Source organism: Calonectris borealis, chromosome 15, assembly GCF_964195595.1.
Source record: "Calonectris borealis chromosome 15, bCalBor7.hap1.2, whole genome shotgun sequence".
Lineage (NCBI taxonomy): Eukaryota > Metazoa > Chordata > Aves > Procellariiformes > Procellariidae > Calonectris > Calonectris borealis.
The window spans coordinates 13,331,399-13,351,625 of NC_134326.1; the positions used below are offsets into that span (position 1 = coordinate 13,331,399).

Here is a 20,227-nt window from a genome sequence, read left to right on the forward strand (position 1 = left end):
TGATAGGAGTGAAGTCAGAGAAAAGCCATTTCTTGCACCGAGCCAGGCACATGCACTGGCTGCCATTTATGCTGCTCCAAGGTTAATTTAAGACATGATCTGTCTTCTTGCCCTCAGGTATGTACTGTACCCCTTGGACCTCTATAATGACAGCGCATACTATGCCTTGACCAAGTTCAAAAAGCAGTTCCTATACGATGAAATTGAAGCTGAAGTAAGTTCTCTTCATCTTGGTTGTAGGGAAAGAGCTCACTGGGGTCACATTGCCCTGTTTGACAGCCCTGCCCAGCAGTTCAGTGAATTCATTATGGGCATCTCCTGACAAAAATACCCCATCAGACTGAGAAGTTTTCAAAAGATCAAAATTTCCAGAGAGCTCACAGACTCTGCTGATTAAGAGCTTCAGCTCAGCTGTTCCATGGGGAACAGTGGAAGCCAAAGGCTGTCAAACACTGGGGGCACAGAAGAGGCTGTCTGATGGGCAGAGGGTTATGAGACATCAGAGGAAAATGAGAAACCGGAGATCCCTGAGACAAAAGGATGACTGGGGATGGGGGACCGGGACCTGTGAGAACATGCAGAAACTATATGAGAGAAATGTATCTGCAATTTTCTGCTTACCTTTAGCGTGTGAGAACGGCAATGTGGTTTTTAGATAGTGTGACATACATGTACGTATTAAATTAGAGCTCTGTATTGAGTTGTATTGATCTTGCATGCGTAGGAAGGAGCTGCCCTGTGTTGGTGACACCCTCACGACGTCTTGTTTTTTTCTCCCCCAGGTGAATTTGTGCTTTGACCAATTTGTGTACAAGCTGGCAGATCAGATCTTTGCCTATTATAAAGCAATGGCTGGCAGGTAGGAGAACCTGTCTGCTGCTGATGAGTGATGATATTGCTGCATCCAAATTGCTGTTAACCAAAAGGTTCCCCTCAGGGAGTAGCCACCGTGGGTAGACATAACAAAATAGATCATCCCTGTCCCACAGAGCTAGCTGTCCATGTCAGACCAGTGTAGATGGGGAAAATGAATTAATGGTGGCAAGGAGACATGGTTAAAAGTGAAAAAATAATAATAATCGGCATCCTAAGTAGCTGTCTGAGTACAATTTGTGAGAGCAGCAGAAAAGCACACTGAGCCTACTGAAGACATGTCCTTGCTTGACTTCTGTTTGTGAACCAGGCAGATGAGGAGCGGAAGCCTCCCCTCTCTAAGAAACAGGAACATGCACTTGTCCTCACCCTAGTAAAGTAGCAGGACTTGTAGAGGCCAGAAGGGGACTCAGTATCTGAGGTCACACGTCAGACCAGCTGACGTAGGACTTCTGCAGTGTCGCTTGCTCCCTTGTGGGGAGATAGGCTGGTTGTGACATTTCCTTCTAACCATTTAAAGAACATGGATGAGAGTCCTACTGAGAGTCCTCCTCTCGTGTCCCCAAAGGTGAACTAAGTCTTCGGTATAACTCTGCAAGGAGTTTTGTCTCTAGATCACATTTGGCCTTAAAGAAGGAGAGCAATCACCATCACCAACCAAATGTTCCCACAGCAGATCTTCAAGGACAGAGCACACCAGTACCTGGCACTAGTGATATCTTTCAGCACAATCTTTTATCTTTTTGAATGTTTTAGCCATAAAAGCCAAGAATGACAGACAACAGCATGGCAGTCCCCAGATAACAACCGCTGCTCTGTCATTTAAGTGGTGTAAGCAGAGTTATTAGTGTGTGGAAATCTCTTGGCATTCAGAGCAAGATGAAAAGAAAGATGAAAACAACTCTGGAAAAGATCCAGAGAGAAGCTGATAGCATATGTTTCTTTTTTCCTGACGCTGCTTCCTTTTTTCAGTGTTTTATTGGACAAACGTTTCCGGGCTGAATGTAAGAATTACGGGGTGATTATTCCGTACCCACCATCCAACCGCTACGAAACACTGCTCAAGCAGAGGCATGTCCAGGTACAGCGTAAGCAGTAGATACCAGTACTCATAGCTCTTGGTCTATTATCCTTTAGTTGGTGGGTGGCATCCTAGTACTGGGCTCAATTGAGCTGAAATGAGAAGGGTTGAACCTGTTTCTGACACGCCGCACTCATGCTGGGGCCCAAGGGGAAAATGAGTTACGCTCCACATTTCCCTCCTTCCTTCTTAAGTAACAGTAAACTCAACCAAAGCATTTGCATCACCACTTTCACGTTTAAGCAGATTTGGATGTTTGGTTTTAATTTGTGTCTGTTAAAAAAAAAAAAGTACCTTTTCCCCATCTGTATATAACATGCAAATATCTTCTCTTCTTTTCCCAGTTGCTGGGTAGATCGATTGACCTGAACAGGCTCATTACCCAACGTATCTCAGCAGCGATGTACAAATCGTTAGACCAGGCCATTAGCCGCTTTGAGAGTGAGGACCTGACATCCATAGTGGTAAGAACTGTTATTAACTGAGAGTATGAATAGAGAGAATAATACACTGCTATGGATACACAGTCAACTGTCTTCTGCTTCAAGTCCCACCTACAGTAGGTTTCAGCCAGCCATGTATTCTCCTTTATGCTGCTGAGTCTCTACTATTTCTATTTATGCAGCTTTAATTGCATTATTATTGAACCATTAAGTATCTGTGTAAATCATAAGGTGACAGTCAGCAGTTAGATTTTGCAGAGCTCGTATAAGAGAGTCCTGTAACCTGTGTGAAGGAAATCTTGACTTTAATTCCCCCTGTTGGATGAAGGTGGCTGAGACATCGTTTGTGTGTGTACAGGATTTGCTGTCTTTGATACATTACAGAGGCATCAAAGTCAAGTAGTGTAAAATTACCAGTTTCCACCTTTGGAGGATTCTGATGTGAAAGCCAGCCAGTGCTCAGTGGGGAACAAATTAATTTTGCTTCCTGCAGGTTTACGAGATACTGGACCAGGACCCCCTTGAGTGGAAGTGCAATTAGCCTCGGCCACCGAGTTAAATTGATGTCTTTAGCATTTGCTATATCCTCACCTGAAAAGTTCTGTGTGGGTGTGGATATAAAATCATTCCCTTGGCAAATAAATCAGCTGTTTCTATTGTCATCTTGGTAACATGTTGCATCTGCTGCTGCTTTATGTGCTGCAGGAGCTGGAGTGGCTCTTGGAAATAAATCGCCTGACTCACAGGTTGCTGTGCAAGCACATGACTCTGGACAGCTTTGATGCCATGTTCCGGGAGGCCAACCACAACGTCTCCGCACCCTACGGGCGCATCACCCTCCACGTCTTCTGGGAGCTCAACTTTGACTTTCTACCCAACTACTGCTACAATGGATCCACCAACAGGTGAGGAGGAAAAGCAAGGCAGGAGGCACCTGGAGACCCTGCTTTTCTTTCTGAAATGTCAAACCTGCCACATAAAATTCACATGCATTGCACTGAGGTTTGCGTTCCCTATGGGATGCAACAGTTACACTTTAAATGAAGTTAAAGCCCACCAGCTCCCCTTGGCCTTGAAAATGTTAGTGACAAATTCAAGCAACAAAGTTGGACAGTGATTGCAAGCAACTGAGCTAGTTTGGTATAGAGGCTTGGTTTACTGAGCAGCAGAGCTGTGGTAGCTGCTCATATATGGGCTTCTTGCCTGCCCCAAAGGAGAATAAACCCCACCTTTGGTAGGTTAAACTGACGTTTTACACCATCAATAGATTGGGGCCGGAGTTTGCATTCCAGTTCATGTAGCTCAGGGGATGAATTGCTAATTAGTCTGCAACTGCAGTTCATCCCAGACCACGCCATACCTGTACTCAACACAGTTAACCTGGCTCTGACCGCTTTCCTCCCCATTTCCCATGCCCTCACAGGTTTGTGAGGACAGCAATCCCGTTCACACAGGAACCCCAGCGGGACAAGCCAGCCAATGTTCAGCCGTATTACCTCTACGGATCCAAGGTCAGTAAATGAGCCACAACAGCCAGAAGGGGTGGATGTTGGAAGTATTTATTTAGGAAGAAAGAAATGCAAGAACTAGTTCATTAACAGAATGGCGGGTGCAAATGTGCAGGGTCACGTTGCCATGTGAAACCAAAAAGCCATGCAAGAAGCGGATTCGGTGTGCTTTTGCTATTGCTTTCCCGTATTCTTCTCCATAACATGCCTATGTTAGGGGATGCTGACATTGCTCCGTGCTTGGTGTTGGCACTGAGATCAAGTCACATCCATCTAAATGCGCAGAGAGGAGAGCGAGTTGGAGCTCCGAAGCAGTGCTCCTCCCCGAGGAAGGTACCACTTCAGGAATCCCATTTGTAGTTCAAAATGGAAATTGCTAAAATACTTGTGTGTGCAAATATAGACTACTTAATGCTGACAAAAAGCTCTTTTGTCAGGCTGCGATGACTGTTTACAAAGGCGTTCTGAGGGCTTGGGGTGTGGTGCTAATGGAAGATCACTCAAGTGTGAAACTGCTTGAGTGGAGTTTATTTCTTGTGCACGTTGATTAATGACTCTGAAGTGAACCTACAGCACTGATGCAGATTAGCTGATGACACTACAGTCAGCTGAGCCTGGCTGTTCCCAGAGAGCTGACTTGGTTTCTTTTTAAAAAACCCTCAGCAAATGAGAATATTTTTGTCACTTGACAAAAATCTTTCTCCCTGCGACCAATGTCCCCGCCTCATGTTCTACCCTCAAACAAACAGCCCCCATGGACGCACTGATAGTCCAGTTGGCAAGAGCTGGGAAAGAGCAGCACGAACCAAACCTCTAAGCAGGGTCTCCCTCTATTTTGCTCATTGAAGGCCATGCTGCGGCAAGATGGCCCTTTTATCGTCGCTGGTTTTATAGGAAAAAAAGCAGTGGGGGGAGCTGTACGGACTCTCCCTCATGAAACTGGAGCTTCTCATTAGCACAGTGGTCATGGGGACTTCCAGAAGCTCCTCTCTCAGTCCGTCGTTCAGTGGACCCTCCGGCGAGCTGCTGCCTTCACCCACTTCTTCGGGGCTGGCGTCGGGATGCTTCAGCCTCGCAGCCTGGTGGCACCGTGCAGACCAGAACTGCAGGCAGCCGTAGGCCAGGAGAGCAATGAAGCAGAGGAGCAGCAGGCTGCTCACCATCCACATGGAGGTGGTAGGTTCGTGCTTAGAGCCGCCAAAAACCAGGGGGGTTTTGTCCAGAGTATGGAACGTGGTGCAGTGGTTGCTGGAGGGGTAAGAGTTCTTGCAGGTGATGCAGAGGACGTAGATGGTGGATGGCGTGAGTCGGTGGAGGACAAGGGAGCTGAGGGGATGAGGAACTCGCTCCTCGCGATGGAAGTTTTGGCGTAAATAGCCGGCGAAGACGCTGTTCCAGTTGGGGCGGTACATGACATGGTAGTAGTTCTCTGGACAGGGGCTGTGCATGGCCCAGGAGACGGTGGCACTGGTGTAAGTGATGTTGTGCACTTCGATGTTCATCGTGCCCCTGTAACCAGATGCAGGGAGAGGCTGAGTTTCCCGATTCGTGTACAGGCTGAAAGGCCACTCACATCAGTGAAGTTTTTCCACTGGCTTTACTGGCCCTTAGATTGGACTCAGGACTATGCCTGGCTAGCTTAGATTAGATGCTACGTCTTAGATGGCTAAAATTATGGTAGATGAATCCTGCTGGTGCCCAGACTACTGTATCACCCTGCTTCATGACCAGAAAAAACAACTGGGACATAGGGTGCACTTTATGCTCTAGTTAGATTTTTAAAAAATCTCTTCTTTTTGACTGGTTGTCTATTATAGGAAGCTTTTTTAGCTTTTTGTTTCCCATGGAATAGAAAGGATAGTGCAAATGTGATTAACATAAACTGATCATTAAGTTAGCTCCAGCTGCCTTGCAGAGCTTCCAATAGATATTTTGATTTTACACAGCTTTTCAAATGCTATTTAAAAAGCTGTATAATGATTAATTTACTGGTTTAAGCTGTTGCTGCATTTTCTATATCTAACTTGTTGCTTACCAGTGTATAAACTCTTTCTGTTCCTACAGCATCTCACACCGTAATATCAGGATCTTAAATGTGAAACCTGAAGGCTGGTGAAATATAAAATCAATGCCTTTAGGGAAGTACAAATACATGAATAATAAGTACAAAGCTCTCCCCCAGATACAAGACACTGACCACTAACAAACTACTGTTTAATAACAGCCACAAATCACTTCAGTACATCACTCCTTTAGATCCCCAAAGTGCTCTCTGAGCCTTGCTGAGGGTTATCTCCCCCAACCGGCCGAGTCCTCTGAGCAGGAGCTGCATGCAATAGACCCAGTTTCTTTTTTTCCTTCTTCCTCTCTCTCAATATAACTAACCTTCCTTTAATTCACTCAAGCAGCAGCTCGTCTTAACGACTGTTTTAACCATTCTTACATGAAGAGCAGAACAGCACACGCGCCCATTGCTGAGCCCTCCCAGAGCCACGGGCAGCCGCTTACCTCCCCGGCGGTCCGCGGCGGCCCGTCGGTGCTGGCGAGCAGCGTGGCCACGGGCGGGCAGCGCCTTCCCCTCTTCCCACCGCTCGCCTCCCTTCCTGCCGCTGCTAAATCCCTTCCCTGCGCGCTGCCTCCTGTTATACCCGTCTGGGGCTCCGTCATCTCTCACCATAGCAACCAATAGGAAAGGATGGGCAGGCATCTCCGAGTGATTTGGGAATGTTATCCCTAAAAGCTTTTGCCTGGGAGAAGTATGTTTCTCTGAGGCGGAATAAACAAGCCAGGTAGTTTTGGTTGCTGGGTTGGTTGGGTTTTTTTTTTTTCCCCCCCCTGTCCACAGCCCCCCAGCAAGACCATCACTGCACCCCCGCAGGGTCTGGGGTTAGAGACACATTGGCAGACGGAGTGAAATCCGGGATCCTGGCCTGCGGTACACATTGATAGTTTAGCACTCAGGAAATTCGTCTTTAATTCGATGATTTCTTGCACATTTAAACTACTGATTTAAGCCAAAGCCAGTGAGCAGTGGATTTTCATCCCTGATGCCGCAGCGATGTCCGTTAACTTTTTAATATTTTCTAAGCTGTGTGATGGGTGTAGGAAGTGGGTTTTCAAAGACCTCGACCTCCTGCTGAACTCCCGTGGGATTAAGACAGGCTCTTCTTTGAATGACTCGGGGATGTCCCCTGTCAGTCTGGTGAGGGGGCAGGGGGGAGAGGCAAAGCCAGTGCCAGCGGTGTTTGGGGGAGCAGCCCCAGTCTGTGGCCAGGAGGGGACAGACGTGGCACTGGGGACAGACATGGCACTGGGTCTGGTAAGGAGAGGCTCTGAACAAGTGCCTCGCTGCTCTCTGATGCCAAAATGTGTTTGAGAAAGGAACTTTCCCAGAAGAAATGTTGGTTCTGGATCTGGAGTTACTCATTCCATGTCGTTCCTGGAAAGGAACGTTTCGAAGATCTTCAGAATATCAACAGTGACGAGATGATGCAAACTGCATCAGGAGGGGCTATTACAAGCCTGGGGAGTATGTGTGACCCTTGCTTTTGATTTACGTTTTGCAGTTCTGGATGTTTTGGTTTTGGCTTCCAAGATCTGTATTCACTTCTGTCTCTGTGAGTGAGCTGCGGCTGCCAGAGAGCTGAAAACTGGGAGCAGAGATGAAAATAATTATGGGCGGGGATGGAAATGAAAGTGCTCCCAGGTGGCTTCCTGCCATTTCCATGGCTCTGTCCTGCTTACAAGAACAGGAGAATAGAGAGCTCTTAGCTGGTCCCATGCTGTGAGTAAAGTACATCCTTGCCTGCAGGGAGAGAGCTGAGGACACAAATCCGTGCTTCAGAAAGGTGGATTACACAAGGTGATAACGTTTTTGTGAGAGAACTGCTTACGGCGTTTGGGTTGTTGAGTTTACCAGTGTTCACAGTTGCTTCAAAATTAAATTTCAGTTGTTGACAAATAAGATGTGTTAGCAGGAGGAGAGGAAACCGAGAAAAACAGGAATAGCTGGATTAGGCCAGCAAAGGGTCCTGCTGACCTTTCTCCATGCAGTGATCAATCCCACTAGCTCAAAGGAAACTGCAGCAAAGCTTTCAGTGGTGTTGGTATTACCTGCTCCCAAAATCAAGCTTGCACCAGTTTATGCTGGTGATGAGCTTGAAATTCTCATTTCCCAGGATGAGGTGATGCCAAAACCATGCCGGTGCCAGAGCTGCTCCAGCCCTGGTGTTCCCCATACCTGCAGGTGGACCCAGCCTTTGGCCCTGCCTGGGACTCCCTGCTCCTCGCCATAGGATGCAAACTGCGGGCACGCTCCAATGGCCAGCAGAAACTGAGCCATTTTCTGCCATTCAGCCACTTATAAAACACAGCAGGTTGCCAAGTCTCCTACAAAGAAGCTGCAAAATTACCAGCAACGCACTACTTACTGCTCATTAACCACTTCTTAGCTCTGTAAATGCTTTAGATTGGGCTTCATTTATGTATTTTCATGAGTACTTCTGTTTTTCTTGGCACTGCCAGACCCAGGGTCATGCCAGACTTGCTGGAAATCCCTGGTTCCCTCCCCTGGTTGAATTTGCCCCCCCTTTTTAACGAGCATGCAGGCAGATGTAACCTGAAGGACAGTGCATGCTGCAGGCACTCGCAAAAATAGTTACAGCGTGCAAATGGGATAGAGCCACTCTATTTTCTGCTGCCGTGTCTGCAGCAGCAGCACAAAGGCGTTAAGGAGCTGTGGTTGCTGCAGGTGGTGTTGGCAGCGGGGGCTGCTGATCCCCTCTAACAGACTGCGTGGGCTGTCTACCTGGCCTGCCACGGCCATCGGCTTGTTGTAAGTAATAGCAGTCTATACAGTCACTGAAAATCAGTAGTCGGTATAGCAAGGCATTATGCTGAGACACAGCATATACACTGACACGGCCTCTATACACAGAATATACACAGACACAGTCTCAATACAGTATATAAACAAGCCTGCTACTTTGTACATGACCCGTCCATCCCAGCTAGGGAATATGGAGGTTTTTTGCATGAAAGTCTTAGCAACCGGCTAATACAGCTGAATATGGTAAAAGCTTTATAGGGAGAGTGAAGGTTGCTTGCGGCAGGGGAAGGAACCACGCCATATTCAGGCTGATTAACTTACAGACCTTCCTCTGACTTTTTGAGAGACCCGTCTCTGACAATTCTGGTCAGAACTGTTTTTCACTTTCTTAGACACCATCTCAGCTGTCACACTGAAGTTAGTTTGGCTGGGAGCCTGGACTAGTCTTGGGCTGTGTGCAAGTCCTTTTTTGTCTCTAAGTATTTTCCTCTTTCATTAGCTCTTCAGTTTTCCAAGGAGGTTCTGGCACAGGCAGTATTATCTGTCTATTATCTCTCTCTGATCTCTTTTATCAGATAAAACCCTCCCTGCCTTCCCTCAGGTGAGCTCAGACACATCTGGGTGATGGCCAACAAGAAGCTCAAATGTGGAAATGATAACTGGGTTTTGTTTTGCTTCATTTGCTGCTGAATCTGCTCCAGAGCATCCCTAGTAACCTCACGAGCTCAGTGGGGGCTTCCCCACACGCTCCCAAGTATAGATGGCTGTCCCAGAGACCTGGGCGCGGGGTGGGACACCTGGGCTCTGTGGGACACCAGGAACTCTGCCCCACGCTGCAAATCCCAGCCTGCCTGCACTCCCAGCCTCCCGGCCCCAAAACCTGCCCGTTTGGCCCCAAACCAAAGGTGGGGCAAACCTCTGCTGTGTCTTCGGCAGCTACTGCTCCTGAGAACAGCAAAACCTCTCGAGAGGCGGCAAGATCGGGGGCTTTGCTCCGGCTCTCCGAGGGGGTAGAAGCGGCTGCCCTGCGCGGGGGAGTGAGCCGTGCCATGCAACCAGCTTGTACCTTCAGCTGTTTTGTCTTAAAATACCTGCTGGTGTCATTTTTCACATCCTACAGTCTTTACCCCAAGCTGTGTATCTCACCCTTAAATGGAGTTATATTTTTAATTGCTGGCAGAGTATTATTATTAGACGCAAGCCTGCTGCTAATGCGCTGTGTGGCTCTGCAGAGCTTGATGAACCTACCTCATCTTGCAGACAGGCAGGGATGAATCATCCCGCTCATCTGCAGCCAATGCAAGTGCTAAAATGTGTCTTCTCCCAATCCGGCTTATCGCTGGGACCCCCACTTGAGGGAAAAGCCTGCTTGAAAGCTGCTCTGCAGACCCATTATCCCGCTGAGAGGCAAGGGAGTGCTGCGAGGTGAGCGGCTGCACGGCAGCACCGTCCGCTCACTGCCTGTACAGCGAAATGTCAGCCCCGTTACGGGGAAAATCTGACCAATTGCTCCACAACTGGGTACTGATGGTGGCCCATCTCAGGGGATCACGGCACGTGCACAGACTGAAGACCTGGCTCCTAGCTGTGGAGCAGCAAAGGTGCTTCCACAAATGAGTATGGATTCCTGAGCCCACTGAAATGGGGATATTTAGTTCCTCCCCTAGTCTGGATGAGCCACTGGTTTGCTAACGGTGGGGAAATAACAGGGTAAAGGAGCCTATGGGGAGGCCACCCTGGGGTGCGAGGAGCCGACTCGGGGCCGCCTGGCTCACCCCTGCAGCAAGGCGCTTTCTGGAGGTGCCGGGGCTGGAATAACGCATTGCAAAAGCCACAGCAACAAAACGCCACGGGAGCGTGGCTGGGCTGGGGCCCTGGCAGGTTACTGGCTTCCCTCCGGGATGATCATGTTGGACATTTGGCAAATGTTACAGCTGGGCGTCACCTGGTGTTTAAACAGACACTTTTTAGAAAACAAACTATTGCTGTTTTTCGTGTGTATCAGTGTATCTAGTGGCTTTGGATCAGCCTCTACCAGACAGATTTTTAAAGACTTGGTGACCTAAGGATGGAGATGCAAACCTAAGCAGGATACTCAAAAGCAGTTCTCATAACGAGTTGGCACCCAAGGAGCTTTGAAAGTAGGCTTCTGTCTGCCCAAAGAATTGCTTGTACTTATTCAGGGCCCTTTTGTTTAGTTTTGATGGGAGAGAAAGTTCACACATGTTGTGAATGACTGCACTAGAGAGCTTCCAAGGTAGCCTTTCTGTACATAATAGTATTAAAGGGGGGGATTTCAGCTACCAGGACCAGGAGGTGAAATTATATTTCACAGAAAGTAGGGGACTTTCTAACTGTATCGTCTTTCTGCTAGCTCTTTCAAAGAGCACCTAGGAATTATAGTAGGCAATAAGCTGCTGGACCAGAGCAGTGGGCTGTAATAAAATGAGGGACAATTAATTAATTGATTAAAGCAACTGACAAGTCTATGAAAGCGCGATCAGTACATCAGTCTGCTGAAATTCAAATTCTGAGAGCAAAAGAAAATGCTTTTCCAATTCCTAGCAAGTGACTTCACCCTGTAACTCTCGAGGCAGTGAGTCAGAACTGGAGGACAACTGAAGCCTTCAGCTGGCTGTATTGCAATTGCTGGGAGCAGCAGTGTTGGAGGACAGACAACATTTTGTCCTATTCTGCTACTTCAGGACTTGCTCCCTTTCACCCTAAGGTTTTCACCCTCCGCTCTCTTGGCTCCATTACTGGCAGGGAAGGAAATCCCTGGAGAGCAGGGTCTGTAATACCCTCAGGGAAGCAAGCTCCCTGCTGCATGAGGATGCACTGTGCCTCTAATACACAGCGCTCACACAAGAAGCAAAGTCAGCCTGGCGCGGTGCGTTTGGGATACAGTTTAATTTGTTTTCTTGTCCTTGTTTAAGAAATAACTTTTAGCAAGCATGAGCCAGGGGGTTTATCTGTGTTTTGCTGGAAGGGGCACTACATGCCAGAATCATTTGCTGTTTACTGAGGTTGCAGTTGGTATAGATACTGTGGGGGGAGACTGCAGCCCTTCTCTGCTGGGCAGAGTCATGATGCCAACACTTCGGTTGCAGAGCCCAAGCTGAGCATGCGGTGTCTCAGCTAAATCTGATTTTCAGTATTTTTTTTGCAGATCACGCAAGTGAATTAATTCCCCCTACTTCTGTTTCCCTCACGCCAAATGGATCCTATAAATGTTCCAGTGACAAAACATTGCAGCAATTTCCACATTTCCAAGATTACACTGATAGAGTACATTCCTGGAAATCACCCTCTGTTTTCTGCTGCTAAAAATTTTCTGGGGGCCAGAGCCCCGGGTACTATTCTCCCTAGACCAGGGTCAGATTCTTGCCCTTTTCACAGTCCCATGGGATGTCTGTTAAGTACAGAGGCTGATGTAGAGCTTTGCAGGATGCAAAAGGATCGTTTCCATGCCTCTTCCAAGTGCCCTTAGGTTCACATGCTGCAGTTCCTACTTTTCTTAATAAGTCTCATTTAAAGCAAGTGCCCATAGAAAAAAATCTGTCCCGTTTCCTGTATATAAAGCTTTTTGTTTTAGTAGAGAAGAATTTGGGTTTGAAGATGCAAAGGGCTAGTGAACTGAAATCCTTGATCGGGAATGTATGGGAGAGTAAATTACCTTGGAAATGAAAGTGGTGTTGCTACATAGCAGGATAATAAACCTTGTGACATGACAGTGTGTTGAGATTAGATTATGTCTGACTACGTAGGAAGAAAAGCAATCTCCTCTTTGCCGCAAGCAGTAGAAGAAATGGGAGTTGTCATGGATATTATTATTTCTCCTTCTCTATCTTAAAAATTATTTGAAGTGATGGAACATAATCCTGTGAGAAGAGAATTACTTACAGGTCTGGTAAATGCTCCTGTCTAACTGTCATTGTGCTTCTAATTTCTCAGCCTCTCAACATTGCCTACAGTCACATCTATAGCTCCTACCGCAATTTTGTGGGCCCACCTCATTTCAAGACGATCTGCAGGCTTCTTGGCTATCAAGGGATCGCAGTGGTCATGGAAGAGCTGTTGAAGATCGTCAAGAGCCTGGTAATTCTGAGCCTAACCCTGGAGATGGAGAAACCTCCATGCTTTGCGAGGCGCAGGTTGGACAGTCAGCCTGAGCTCTATGTTCAGGGTGTTCACATCTGGGCACCTTCGTGTCCCTTGATCCACACTGAAACACTTGTATTAACGGTGTGATTTTCAGTGTTGCTGAGGAATCCCACTGATTCCCAGGGGATGATGGAGTGTTTCCACTATCTTGAAGTGTGAACTGTGATCAGCCACCTACATCTGGGGGTGGCAGAGTTGCTATGCTGCTTTGCTAAAAGCCATCGGGAAGCGATCGGTGGGACGTGGCACTCATGGTCCCTCAGCACTGCCTATGCTGCAGTCTGGGAGACCTTCAAGACATGTGCTCGTGCTCAGCAATAGCACAAGAGCACTCGGTCTCACTGCTTTTGATACCCCTGGAGAGCTGCAGGAAGGTAGAGAGCACGCAGCAAAACTGATGAAACCAACTTTTGTATTCTTTATAAGAAAATTCTTGCTATAGGCGAGTCCTTATTCAAGCCATACTGTCCATTTCCATCAGATATTCAGAAGCCAGGCTGCCAACAGCTCTATCTGCTTTCTAGTTCTCTCTTCTTTTTCAGAAGAGAAATGTCCGCAGGGGAATGATCCCATGTGCTCCCTAAGGGCGCTAACAATACTGAGCATTAAGAAGGGAGGAGGGACTATGCAAAAATGTATAATTTTTCATGTCATGCTTTTCTACTAAAACTCTTGCTTTACTGGAAAGACAATTTTAATTCATTATAAATATTTAAATTCTGTTTTGACTGCAATGATGTCATTTTGAACTTGTCTAACAAAGCAATGTAAAACTGAAAATCTCAAGCATATATCCAGTTTCCTTACTGTAAAGCACTATAGTTACTGAAGATTTAATTTGTGTCTCTTAGTTGAAAATGTGTAGCTGGTGTGCAAGATCAGACAGCATTCAGCAAAAGATTTTATGTTTAGCTAAATAGTGTTTAGTGCATAATCCTGTATAATGTATCTACAGGATGCAGGTGTATAACTCCAAATGACAGCAGGTGCTTTTAACTAAGGAATGATACTTTGCTCTTGTCCATATTAGTTCAAAAAATCAGATCTGCAGAAACTTGTTCGACATGCATGTAAATTCTTTTTTAAACTCTGAGTATCTATTCCTCAGGTGGAAGGAGCATTTCCTGTGCTGGGGAATGACTCCTTTAGCAGCTCTGGTGAAATGCTTTTTGGGTTAGGAGCGCAAGTCCAGCTGGATCTAAGGCTGAGCCTTGTTTGGATTTCAGCTGCAAACAATGCAAACACAGCAAGCTGTATTTTGAAGTTGAAAATCCGTGCAGCTGTGATTTACTATTTGGGAGGAAGCTGGAAAAGCACTCTTAACTCCATGTACTCGGGCTGAATTTTATATTTGGGTGAAATCCAAACTAAGCAAGTTCTTCTTGGACTCCAGCTGAAGTTTCATCCTGTGCTGTCAGATGTGGACCTGTCCACAACCAGCCCTCTTTCAAAACCAACGCCAGGAGAAGTCGTCATTCCAGTTTAACCTCCTTTGTCTCTGACAGCTACAAGGCACCATCCTGCAGTATGTGAAGACTCTGATCGAAGTAATGCCCAAGATATGCCGCTTGCCAAGACACGAATATGGCTCTCCAGGTGGGTGCTACGGAAAGATGCACAATGGTTTGAGCAAGAGCTCGCCCACATGTTCGAACATTTACTCAGACACACACTAGTAATTAAGCAAGGTTTGGCACCTGACATGCCAGTGCAGCACGCAGCCCAGGCTCGTTGAGACTTTCAGCTTCTTTGGTGTTGACAGTGGAACACGTATAGGAAACTTTTCCAGGAAATCTCCTGTTGGAAATTTCCCTTTGAACACACAGATGACTGATAAGGGAACATCTTCTGGTAGCTGATGTTTTGTTTTCAGGATTTTGTAACCTTTTGTTATTGTGGGTTCACTGATATTTTTCAAAAGCTCTACTTAGTTGATGCAAAGATTTTTTGCAGCATGACTGCAGTCTGCCATGGATGGGGAAGCTCTGGCTGGTATACGTGAGCCAGCACCAGGACATCCATTGCAGTCTTGAATCTCTTTTTTCCTCTGATTAGGAAATCCAAGGACTTCATATGAGTTACTCCCTATTTCCCCAGGGTTACTAAAAGCAGGATAAGACACTGGTGCTAATTCTCTCCAGTGCCAGTCTCCGTCTATCCATTTAGCAGTTACAGCTTGCAATTTGTGATTAAGGAAATATCGGGCACTGATTATCTTTTTATTCAAGTTATCGGAGAGTGATTCTGCTCTCGCTTTTCTGACTGTTCTTCCTTGTCTTTTAAGGAATCCTGGAGTTTTTCCACCATCAGCTGAAGGACATCATTGAGTATGCAGAGCTGAAGACTGATGTGTTCCAGAGCCTCAGAGAAGTGGGCAATGCCATTCTCTTCTGCCTCCTTATCGAGCAGGCTTTGGTAAGGCAAAACCCCCTGCACCAACAGATCGTACTTGAAATTGTCAGCTCGAGAGTATAACCCCTTATCCTGGGTTCTCCAGCAGAAGAGTTTGGGAAATGTTACCTTCCAGCTTCTTGTGTGCTCAGGGTCTCTCTGGGGCTGTGTTATTGGGGTCTGTGGGCATGTCCGTGGGGATGGTGTGCATTGGCGCTTGGTCACTGACATCTGGGATTGCTGAAGGAGAATCTGAATACTGGAAGATCTAGATTTAATTCTTGGACCTAAAGCTACCCCTTGTTCATCCTTCTCAGAAATAAAACCAACTGGAGCTTATTTCTAGATTGTAAGCTCTCTGGGGCAGGCATCAATACTTTTTTATATACATGCTTGTACAGTGAGAAGTAGATTTGAGCCCTTTGCTTTTCTGGGGTGCCAGTGCAGTGAAAAAAACCTGATTGATTCTAATGGTGATAAGGATAAAGTAATCCAACAGGAAGGAAATCTCAGAAGAGCTGATGATATATTTCCTATGACTTATCTTCACTGAAAACTTAGCTGGAGTGACGACTTGGTATTGCCCCCTGCACAAGTGTTTTGCACGCGCACAAGTCTGTCAGCCTCTCAGCTCATGTGATGCCCGTTCTGGTATGGGGCAAAGGCTGTGGCTGAGTGCCACACATCTTCTTAGCTTCTAGTTTTTCATACAATAAATTTACTTCGTAATGAATTTATCTCACTGTTTGGCCTAGAGCCAACTGAGGAGTGTTCAACAACACAATTTTACTTTAAAAATGCATATTTCATGTCATAATGGTTTTGGCAGGGTTGTTTCAGTTTTTCCAGAAATATTTCAGAAAGACTTCCCTAGCATAAGATGAGATTTCCAAGCAAAGCCAGAAAGTTTTGTTCAGAGCAAAACCAGAAGGAAGTTCAAAGATTCCAAGTTTTATCGAACTGTAGAGCACAGGGAAAACTGAAAATCTCTGTATGTCCTCAAAATGGAAATTTCTGCCCTTGCCTTTGCATTTTAACCCCAGATATAGAGACTTGGGGTTCCTGATATGGTGTATCAAACACATTCAGTGAGCAGTAGTTGCGTAAGATTAAGAAAACTAGAGAGATGTATATCACCTAGCAGCTTGGCTTTATTTTAAAGAATGACCAGAGTTGCCAACTATATCCTGGCAGTTTCTGTTCCTTTTGTGGCTTTGTCACTGCTTTCTGCTGTTTTCAGTGTTGGGTTTTATGCTCGATGTACTGCATTTGCCTTTTCCGTCCCATCTTTAAATGGACACTTAAAGGACACATGGTGGTTTCTTTTAGAAATCCTTCATTTCAATGCAAAAATGTTCCTCCAGTCCCAGGAGCTGTATATCAGCAGTATACTGGCATTTTAGAATAGCAGAAAATAAAGAAAGAAGACAGTGAGAATTTGGCGGTCCCTTTAGGAAGGCTGCCCATCAAAGTCCATGTCTGCTCACTTTCTATGCCAGCCAAAGTCTCTCCCTCTCTGATCCCCTGTTTTTCCCCACAGAAATAGATTCAAAATATAAAGCCATTTTGCACGAAGCGGGCACTGGTTCTCGCTCGCTGGAAGATGTCAGATGCGTAGAGCCATCACGTAACAAGATTTTCCCTCTAATGGAGCTCTTATGCAGCAGGAGCAATTGCTTTTACGGTGCAGTTATCTTCATAGCTGTCAGAATGATCTAAGGCTGGTGGTATTTGCTGGCAGAGGCTGCTCTGTTCTACCCTCTTTTTATTGTTTAAATTTGAGGAATGAGGGGTTGCTTGGGACTAAATTTCTAAGCAGAATTCTTACTCTCAGGTGATGGGCCTTGGGGAGGAGATCTATTAATAACATGACTAATTTTGGGACAGATATCAGGTGAATGCAGGCTGCAAATGGTGAAAATACTCTCTTTATCAGAGGGAAACAGCAGTGAAAGAGCATTCATCTAGGAACAAATAGTGTTTTGCAAACAAAATAACCAAGGTGACAGGCACACTCCGTTAGCATCAGCGTCTCTCTGCCCGTGGAGGGACCCCGGACTGTTCCTGTCCCTCCAGCACTGTGTCACAAACTGCACTCCCACAAACTCGCTCTCATCCCAGCATCCATGCGCCAGTACAGCCTCCTGCAGCTCCATGCTACACTGTTCTCTCCCTCTCGGCTGGAAGGTGGGGTATCCACCTGTGCATCCCAAACAGACCCAGCCGAGCCATTCCATCTGGCCCCTAATGATCTTTTGCTGCGCTGTCATGACCTGCTTTCGAGTGTGTCTAAATCTCTACAATAAGCTCAGAACAGAAAGCATGTCCTCGAACTAGACTTTTGTAGGAGCAAAGTAATGCCTTGTTGTGACGCAATGCCTCTGTGTTAAACAGCTTTGGTTTCCTTGCTGCTGTTTCCCATTGCAGACTCGTATACAATGTATTGTCAGCCATCGCTCCTCAGTCTCCACCTGCCTATTTCTAGGTTTCTCCTCCTTGTGCATCTGTGTTTGGGATTATTTTTTCTCAAGTGCATCGGCATGCATTCTCTCAGGTGGCATCTCATGATGTTATTCCTCTCTGGACTTCTGTATTATTCTCCCTGGTGCCTACACCACTGGGATTCTGGTCTGATAGCCCTGGCTGAGAACACGATATGAACAACCAAATAATTTCAGACCAATGTATTATGTACCTATTTGCAATACAGCCATGCATCAGTATATTTTACATGTACACATCCTAAAATAACTAAGCCAAAGGATAATTTCTCTGTAAAAATAAACAGCACGAAGTCATCGGGGCAAGATGAAACTGAAACCTCCATGTTCTTTATCCCCTCTTACTTGCAGTGCTAGTAAGTGGGACAGAAAATAAATATAAAGCTTTGGCCTTGTACAGGCAGGAAGTAACTTATTTGAGTTAAGGAAACTTCCTGGCTTAAGTTGAGAGGTATTTCTTCCAGTTTTAGTTCATTTAGGTTCAAACCATTGGAGGTACTACTGAGCTGGGTTGGATTTGAATAGGTGCCATGGATGTGAATTGTTGTAGTGTTGCCCAGGCCCCTGAGCCAGACACTCAATCCCTATAGGTATTTTTTAACTTACTTTATCTTTCTTTCTTCCTGCCTCAGTCCCAGGAAGAAGTTTGTGATTTGCTGCATGCTGCTCCCTTCCAAAATATTTTGCCCAGGGTCTACATCAAAGGTAAGAAGCTGAGAGGGAAGCAGTGGACAGACTCAGAGGTCTCTGCCCAGAAGCTGTTTCTCTCCCATTTCTGCTGAGGATTAGTTCTGGCCCTGCTTCCCCCTTGAAATAGATAAGTGGATACAGCCGAAAGTCAGGTGGAAACAAATGCCAAGGGTGCATTTTCTGTAGCCTAGTTACAGACTGAAACCTTAGTCAGTTTGGGGGTTCCTTAAGGTTTGAAAGCCATTTCACAGCCTCTTTGGAGAATGACAGCATGAAATGTCCACTCAACAGGAGTGATCAGTAACAGGGACATGCTTTTGGACGTGTGTGATTAAGCTGCTGCTGAGACTGCAATCGCACATCCCTCCCTTCTCTGCATCACTGGTTCCCTCATTTGCTGTCGGTTTGGCTCACTGATCCAAAGTCTCGTTGGATGGTTGCTGGGGGGCAGCTCTGAGCAAACTCGGCGGAAATTGCGGGTCTCCACTTCCTCCTCTCATTTCACTGTTTGCTGCTCGCTTGACAGAAGGAGAACGCTTGGAGGTGCGCATGAAGCGTCTCGAAGCCAAGTATGCCCCACTTCACCTGGTTCCCTTAATAGAGAGGCTGGGCACTCCGCAGGTAAGGATTTCATTGAAAGGGATGGCTGTTGAAAATTCATAGCAGTCCCCAGATGGCCTGTTTGGCCTTGGGAAAGTGATCCTTTTTTTTTTTTTTTTTCCTTTTTCCCCCGAAACGTCAATTGGACAAGAAAATCAGAATCCTTGCCCTAGCAGACACTTTGAAGGGCAATTTGTGAGCGGGTCCAGAGATGGTGTGTTGCTGCCTCCGATCTGGAGAGCTGGCGGGGAGCTGTAAGGCAAGCGTGCTAGAAGCCAGCTCTGAATAAGAACAACTCTGAAAAACTACTCTTCTCCATCCATTTTAAAAAGATGGAGAATTGCTGGGGTGGTTTGAGGGGAAACTTTGCAGGGCTGTCCCTGACTTAATCAATTGCCATCACTTTTGGGGATCCCATTTTAGGGCTGCAGTGTGGTCCATTTTTAAGCTCATCCCTGTCAAGGAATACATCTGAGAATGGTTTCCCTCCTAGCACATGCTTAGAGCTTCAGCACATGCTTAAAATTACGGCTCCATTTAAGTGTCTTCTTGAGGTGGGTCTCAGCTTGGAAAAGATCTCTTGTGCAGAAATTGAGTACTGTTAAAAATATCTCCGTAGATTGATCAATGGAATGGGCAAAATTCAAGCTCCGTTGCTATCAATAGCCAAACTTCCACTGCCTACTTAGTGGGGTTGATGGGATAAAAATCATTCAAAGTATTAAATGAATCAACACCCTTTTTCTGTAATGTACTGCTGAGGGAATGGAACGAACACTCAGTTATAAGAGGTGACAGATCTATTGCAGGCAGAAAGTTGTTGATTTTTTTTCTTGTTTTTCTGATGGATCAAGATTGGAAATCATATGAAACAAAGAAATTGGCTGCATAACTGAGGGCTTTGTCTTACTTTGTAGACACTTCTCGCTCTTCCCATTGACTTCCTTTTAAAGGAGACACTCGAGAAAAAGAATTCACCTCTGTGTTTTTGTGTCTTTGTGTTGGTCTTTCTCTCTCTCCTTCTTTCCATGCAAAATCATCATTGAAATCTGCTATTAGAGTCCACTCGTTGCTTTCCCTGCCGTAGTTATGATGGTGATGAAAACAAAAGGTATTTCATGCCTCGCTAAAAATTAATTTTACCATAA

At 46.1% G+C, this 20,227-nt stretch overlaps 2 protein-coding genes across 2 annotated transcripts in view; one reads left to right on the plus strand and one right to left on the minus strand.

Moving 5' to 3' along the window:
- CYFIP2 (cytoplasmic FMR1 interacting protein 2) overlaps positions 1 to 20,227 on the plus strand; it is a 50,059-nt gene that overhangs the window by 21,349 nt on the left and 8,483 nt on the right. The window contains exons 17-27 of the mRNA XM_075164282.1: positions 118 to 214; positions 783 to 859; positions 1,846 to 1,954; positions 2,299 to 2,418; positions 3,103 to 3,302; positions 3,821 to 3,908; positions 12,688 to 12,831; positions 14,403 to 14,493; positions 15,182 to 15,312; positions 18,422 to 18,494; positions 19,006 to 19,100. Coding sequence (XP_075020383.1) covers positions 118 to 214; positions 783 to 859; positions 1,846 to 1,954; positions 2,299 to 2,418; positions 3,103 to 3,302; positions 3,821 to 3,908; positions 12,688 to 12,831; positions 14,403 to 14,493; positions 15,182 to 15,312; positions 18,422 to 18,494; positions 19,006 to 19,100 — 1,225 coding nt within the window. The remainder of the gene's footprint in view (positions 1 to 117; positions 215 to 782; positions 860 to 1,845; positions 1,955 to 2,298; positions 2,419 to 3,102; positions 3,303 to 3,820; positions 3,909 to 12,687; positions 12,832 to 14,402; positions 14,494 to 15,181; positions 15,313 to 18,421; positions 18,495 to 19,005; positions 19,101 to 20,227) is intronic.
- Positions 3,931 to 6,513, minus strand: FNDC9 (fibronectin type III domain containing 9). Its single transcript, XM_075164284.1, has 2 exons — positions 6,414 to 6,513; positions 3,931 to 5,414 (listed from the first exon to the last, which is right to left on the minus strand). Exon 2 carries the CDS (start codon positions 5,405 to 5,407, stop codon positions 4,745 to 4,747), a length of 663 nt encoding a protein of 220 aa, XP_075020385.1. The 5' UTR covers positions 5,408 to 5,414; positions 6,414 to 6,513; the 3' UTR covers positions 3,931 to 4,744.